This window comes from Galeopterus variegatus, unplaced genomic scaffold (assembly GCF_000696425.1).
Source record: "Galeopterus variegatus unplaced genomic scaffold, G_variegatus-3.0.2 Scaffold427, whole genome shotgun sequence".
Classification (NCBI taxonomy): domain Eukaryota; kingdom Metazoa; phylum Chordata; class Mammalia; order Dermoptera; family Cynocephalidae; genus Galeopterus; species Galeopterus variegatus.
Window position 1 is genome coordinate 55,968 of NW_007726538.1, and position 7,276 is coordinate 63,243.

Consider the following 7,276-nt stretch of genomic DNA (forward strand, 5'->3'; position numbering starts at 1 on the left):
CATTACAGACCACACACATCCTTGATCTGTAATCTGTTTGTAATTGGTTCATTCTCTTCTTTTTATTAGTACTATTTTAGAAGCACTGTTTCTAAAGTTTGCTTTAAATGGAATTTGACAAGTCCCTAATAATGTAAAGATGGTTTTTTTGAGGAATGACAAAGGTTGATGGCCTAATGAGACCAGAGTGATATCATTCTAACAAGGATAGGAGGCTGGATTAGATTTCCTGTAATTCATTTCAGGTTATCAGATTATATTATTCTGTAAATCTATTTTAATGACTTCCTTTAGTTATATAGGAGGTTAGTACGAAAGTTCGTGGTTAGAAACGTATTAACCTATTGTTTCCAGTTCCTGTCAACTCAACAGGAATTAGTGAATTGTAAGAGTAACTTTTTATCAACCCAGTTTGACTAGTTATGAATATAAATTTTTTTACTGTAAGAATAAACATCAGAAAAAGCTGGACATTTTTCATCCTTTAGAGTCTCTAAAAATAGAACAGAATGAAGAATCATCTCTCTTCGGTATCAAGGTTTCCCTGTCTATATGAGGTGAACTAGACTAGATTTCTTTCCACATTAAATTCTGAGCCCTAATTGTTGGCTTGAGTGTCACTTTAAAAGATGAAAAATTTCCTTTTGCTCTTGTGGTGGTGACAGAACTAACAGAATTTGACCAAAAATAATTTTCTCAATAATAGGTTGCTCTTGGGCGTGGTTATGATATCAAGATTACTAGGTCAAAGGTCATCTTACCTTTATCTCCATGAGTGGTGCATTTGAATCACTCTGCAGTAGATTTCTTAATAAATCGCCAGCTAAAAGATTGACTTTCTTTTTTGTAATTGGTGTTATTGCTATTCAGTTGCCGTTTTGTATAAACAAAATGCTTCTTTTTATAATTTTCAGATGTTATGAAATTGTCAGAAATAGATTTTCCCATGGCCAGAAGCAAGCTGATGAAAAAAGAATTGCCTTCTAAAGATGTATCGAAGACACTGCTTAAAACACTTAAACGACAGTCCAAACAAACTAGTTATCTGGATGATAGCACAAAAGAGCTTTCCCCAAGGAAGAAAGCAAAGTTAAGCACAAATGAGACAACAGTTGAGAATTTAGAAGGTGATATGCAGATTGATTGTTTGAATGAATCAAAGCATACAGAACCATCATTTCCAGAGTCATTAGCTTCAGTGGATTCAGTACCAGCGTCTACTCTACAGAAAGGGACCAAACCTATTCAGGCCTTGCTTGCAAAGAATATTGGGAACAAAGTGACCTTAACAAATCAACTGCCCCTTTCCACAGGTGGAAGTGCTGTTACTGTGGAAAAGCCAATTATATCTCCTCCAGAAGCAAGCCCCGTAAAGCCAGCATTGACCTCCCACACCAGTACCAAAGGTCCTCTACAGATGGTATACAAAATGCCCTGTGGCCGCCAGTGGTTGCCAGTAGATCTTCATAACAGCTCTGTAAAGATTCAGATGCAGCCTGTAGTGGATCCTAAAACTGGAGAAAAAATCATGCATCAGGTTCTTATTCTGCCTAAGAATTTTGTGATTCAGCAGAAGGAAGGAAAAGCAATTGCAAAAGAAATACCACCACTTCAGCAAAAAGGGACAGGACAAGGTTGTTCATCTTTCTCACAAACAGCAAGTGCAAACTCTTCTTTAGCATCAGTTCTTGTCAACTCAACAGGAACTGTTTCAACCCAACTACCTAATACAGTTTTCAACAAGACAGTTACACCTTTATCAAATATGAGTAGTGCTAAACCACAGTCTTTGTTGCCTATAACCTCTTTAAATAATTTATTAACACCACCAGTTAAGACTAGCCAGAGTGAGACAGGAAAAGTCAAGAATACAGTTTTAGCAGCCACATTCTCCCCGCCCATTTCTTCACCCACTATTTCCTCAACAGTTCAGCCTCTGTTATCAGCAACAACACTAAGTGGATCTACAAATCCTGGTAGTTCCCTCAACTGTTTTGCACAACAAATTGCTGACTCTTCTGAAGCAAAGCAAGAACTGAAAACTGTGTGTATAAGAGATTCACAGTCAATTCTTGTTAGGACACGAGGTGGGAACACTGGAGTTGTAAAAGTACAGACCAATCCAGATCATAATTCACCCAACAGTCTGTCTTCAAGTTCAGTTTTCACTTTTGCTCCTCAGCTTCAGGCATTTCTCATGCCAAAAGCAACAGCTTCATCATCATCTGCTTTTTCTTCAGTAGCTGGAACAACTACTACATCTAGTCTCCCACCTTTTGGCCAGACACCAACTTCTGTTTCCATTCCAGCTGGCTTTAATCCATCTATGGGGAAAAATCTCAATCTCACATTAGACCAACCCTCCAGCAATGATAATCTGGGCCACAAAAAAGATAAAACTTCACACGTGCCCTCTTCTCCCTTGAAGTCCTCTGTTTCTTGTAGCACTCTGCTACCATCAACAACAAATAGTTCAGTAAGTGTAATTAGCATATCAACAGGAAATTTTGGACAAACCAATGCAAATGTTATTCATACTCCAACTAAGCAGCAACAAATAGATTATATCACAAAAAGTTACCCTGTTACAAGATCAGAAGCAACAGCAGCCACAAATGGAGATGTGATCAGTGGGACTCCAGTTCAGAAACTTATGCTGGTATCAGCTCCACCTATTCTTTCTTCTAACAGTGGAACTGCAATTAATGTGACACCTGCACAAACATCTACAGGTGTTTCTGCCCAGAAATTAGTTTTTATTAATGCTCCCATTCCCAGTGGAACTTCAGCCCCAACTGTTGTTGCAGAATCATTAAAACAAACTCTTCCTCCCCCCTTGAATAAAACGTATGTTAAGACTCCAGAGCAACCCCAGATAGTACTAATTCCATCTACAGTGGGAGCACCAGTAAAAATAAATTCATCACCAACTGTCTCTCAAATAAAAGATGTGAAAATTGGACTAAACATAGGTCAAGCAATTGTAAATACTTCAGGCAGTGTGCCAGCTATACCATCAATTAACATATTGCAAAATGTAACCCCAAAAGGAGAAGACAAAAGTAGCAAGGGCTATGTTTTGCCATTGTCGACAAGTGGTAATTCAATTCCAGTCAACTCAAATTTTGTGAGTCAAAATATTACTCCTGTTAATGAATCAGTGGTTTCTGCAGCAAGAGCAGTAAACATGTTTTCAGTAAGTGGAGCAAATGTATCTTTGGGTTCCCTTTCAGTGACCTCAACCTCTGCTTCAGTTGGGACACGACCTTCTGTTTTAGTCAGTGGAAATGATACCTCTTCAAGAATTACGCCTATTTTGTCAAATAGACTTTGCACGTCAAATCTCGGAAACACTGTGGCTATATCAACTGTGAAAACAGGACATCTTGCATCATCTGTTCTGATTTCAACCACACAACCAACAGTGTCTCCTAAATGTTTAACATCAGCTTTGCAAATCCCTGTTACTGTTACCTTGCCTAAACCTGTGACTGCATCCCCTAAAATAATCAACACAGTTCCACATTCGGCAACAGTACCTGGAGCTACACATTCTGTATCTCTTTCTAAGAGACAATCTCGGACTTCTCTTCGGTTTCAGTCACCAGGGATTTCAACTACAGTGCCAACAAATGTAAACACAAAAAAACCTCAAACTGAATTGTCATCCCTTTTACCAAGTCCAGGTAAAATAATTAATATTTCCAATTTTGCTTCTCTGCCAAACCAGCAAATGTCCCCTACTTTAGTAAAATCACCCCCCAGGTACAGTTCTGCTCCAGGTGTCTCTGCCATTCACACTGCTACAGCATCATCAAATGTAACTAGTCTGGTAGGAGGTCAGTTCAGTGAACCTTCTATTCAACAAAAAATAGTCATCAGCACCAGTACCCCTTTAGCACCTGGTACTCAGATCATGATTAATGGAACTCGGTTTATTGTTCCACCACAAGGTCTTGGAGTTGGCAGCCATGTTCTCCTTATATCTACTAATTCAAAATATGTACCTCCCTTAGTTCTTAACAGTGGCCAAGGCATTCAGCTTACACCAGTAGATAATCCAGCCCAGAAAATCACATTAGCATCAAATAATTATTTAAGTGGGCAGCCCATAAAACATTCTCTAAGAAGCTCTCCAAAAATTGTAAACTCTTTTGGGAATACAAGTTCTCTACCCATAGTACATACACCACCACAAGTGGTAAACACAACTGCTAAGGTTTCTGTTTCGCCTCCTGCACCAACAGGATCATTGACTTCAGTAATTAAGTCTCCTCCAGCTACTCTTTTGGCTAAGACATCTTTGGTTTCTGCCATTTGCTCCAGTAATCCTCCACTGCCAAGTAGCACTTCAGTATTTCATTTGGATACATCTGTCAAAAAATTGTTAGTTAGCCCAGAAGGAGCCATTTTGAATACCATAAATACTCCAGCATCTAAGGTTTCTTCACTTTCTTCTTCTCTCTCTCAAATTGTTGTATCTGCCAGTCAGAATCCTGCCTCTGTCTTCCCTGCTTTTCAGTCATCTGGTTTAGAGAAGCCTGACACAGCTGCATCTTGAATTTAGACTAAAAGAGCCAGTTTTTAAAAATGGGGCATTGTTTTGACTCCCATATGAATTTTAACTATTATATTGTTGAAAACATACTATACATAGTTGTGTGTGTGTTTTAATGTATCTTTTTATTAGCTTGTAACGAGGCTTTGTTTTCTTGGGGAGGGAAAAATCTTTTCCATTTCACTCATTAGTATGAGGATGTTTTCAAAGGTTCTTTGTTTGAAGTACACAAGTCAGGATTTACCTGTCTATAACATAAATTGAACAAAGTCAAGTTTGACTAGTTTAGAGTAAGCTAGCCTTTTGCACACTTACATTGACATGTTTCTTCTTGCATTTGGACTATTGAGGCATATCTACAATATGGTATTGTGTCATTAGTGAAATCTTATTTTTGTTTCTGTAAAATATATATATATATTTATGCATTGTGAAAAATGCAGTCCATGGTGTAAAATTGTACATATTCCAAGTTTGACTAGTTTAGAGTAAGCTAGCCTTTTGCACACTTACATTGACATGTTTCTTCTTGCATTTGGACTATTGAGGCGTATCTACAATATGGTATTGTGTCATTAGTGAAATCTTATTTTTGTTTCTGTAAAATATATATATATATATATTTATGCATTGTGAAAAATGCAGTCCATGGTGTAAAATTGTACATATTCCTAAATCCCTAACAACCTGTACTAAATATATGTACAAAGAACTATGCTGTCTTATTTATGTTTTGTTTACATAATGTATAGTTTTTTAAGTATTTTAGTAATTTTGGACCAGTGAACTGTTAGCAACAATGCAGAAGAATCTGCGTGTAATAAACTGAGTTGCTGTATGTCTTTGTTTGAATACCATTTTTAAAGTGTGTTCTTGATCCATTATATAAATGCAATCCTTTACAAAAAGAAATTAAGACTGGGAAAATTGAATTAATAATAGCTAGCATTTGTACAAGGCTTTTCAGTTTACAAATTTTACGTGTCTCATTTGATTTTCACAGTACTCTCTTGAGAGGTTAAGAGATGTGCCTAAGGTTACCCAGATAGTGGTTGGTAGAGCCAGTACTTGAACCAGATGTTGGTAAGGAATGAGTCCCAGGGGTTTCCCTACGTAGGTCCCTCACTGCTATAGGGTCACCAATCACACCCACCAGATAGAATTTAAAGGGAAGGCTTTTTATTTTGGAAAACGTCAACCAGAAGACAGAGGGTAAAGTCTCAACTGCCTCCCCAATCGACTGAGGGCTGGGATTTAGGTAAATGTATTGGGGAGACAGAGTGACATTCAAGTATGGTGGACAGATGCTTCCTGCTTTGAGAGAGTGAATCGGGTGAGACAGGATATCTACTTTTGGTACAATCTTAGTTAATCATTAAGGGCTGGCTATAAAGTTATCCAAGTGAAGAGGGCAGTGAGTATTTCTGGAAACTTGGTATAGGATCTCAAAAACCTGCATTTATGCTCTAAGACAGTACCTTTTTCAGTCATGTCTGTGCGCTACTCAGTCACCCTCACTGTTTCCCTGTCAGTTTAGAAAGCCCTTGGATTTCAGAATGGGTAATGTTTGAAGTGCATTGGATTGCACACTGGTAGTGCTCAACAAATGAGTGTATTTACATACTCAGCTTTTAAAACCAAATAACCTAAAACTGCTCACCTTTTGTCTCAAAGGAATTCTCTAAACTACTTCCAGAAACTAATTTACTAAATTACCTGTGGCCCAACTTTAATCCCAGTGAAGGACCTAAACTAATTAACCACTAAATCTTTTTAACTCCTAAATCTGAAATCCTAATATGATCTTCAAATCTCTCTGTGACCTGTTAAACCATTAGAGTGAAACTCCCGCTTATGACTTGAAAAGCTCTTCAAGAGTTCTTGCCATCCTCTCCAACTTCATTTCAACCTACTGTCTTCCTTGTTCACTGTACTCTAGTTTTCTTTTAGTTTCTAGAAAGTTTGAGACGCTTCAAGGTCATCCTAGATTTCCTCTGTGACTTAATGTTCCATTACAGGTTCTCAGTACATGTTACGTAACTTCCTCTCTTTGCCATACCCAAGCCAGCATTATGATATCGCAGTCACTTGTAGATTGAAAAGGACATAGACTGAGAAGGACATAGCACTCCTTCACAACTGTAATATAATTGCTTGTTTGCAATTATTTAATGCCTGTCATCTTTCTTAAAAACAAGTACCTTGTCAGTCATCATCACCCCAGCAACTGGCCCACAATATTCAATACATATTTGTTGAGTAAGTGAATGAGAAATCTAGATAACTTCTTATATTATTTAATGTCTAGTTTACTTTTTAAAACTAGTACTCCATTTTTCTGAACTAGGAATTTGACTAAAATATATTTATGTAATCTAAAAGCCAAATTCCTTTTCTTTGCTTCCAGTTTTGTAGGTCATGTGGATTTCTGGGATCCTGGCTAAAGAGTACAAAGTCAAATTCCTCAGTTGTTTGTGCTCAGTGTTACCATTTAAACATCATCTATAAAGGCATATATGTAAAAGAAGAAAAGTCACCACAGTGCTATGTGAAGAGTTTGTGATACTAGAGGGTTTATGTTTCCACACTTAGTATAGAATTAGGCCATTTAGATATCTGTATTCAATATCATTTTAAATACTAAGTTAAAATATGCTGAAATACATCTTTCTGATGGGTTAGCGCTTCCTTTTCCTTTCATTTCCTGTGATTTTTTTT

The 7,276-nt window shown here is 37.4% G+C and overlaps 1 protein-coding gene across 1 annotated transcript in view; it reads left to right on the top strand.

Annotated features, from left to right (window-relative positions):
- Window positions 1-5,410, top strand: part of KIAA2026 (KIAA2026 ortholog) — a gene marked incomplete at its 5' end in the record, with an annotated part of 46,367 nt that extends 40,957 nt beyond the window's left edge. Inside the window, 2 exons of the mRNA XM_008568643.1 lie at window positions 915-5,021; window positions 5,224-5,410. Coding sequence (XP_008566865.1) covers window positions 915-4,561 — 3,647 coding nt within the window. The remainder of the gene's footprint in view (window positions 1-914; window positions 5,022-5,223) is intronic.
- Between the last annotated feature and the right edge of the window lie 1,866 nt (window positions 5,411-7,276).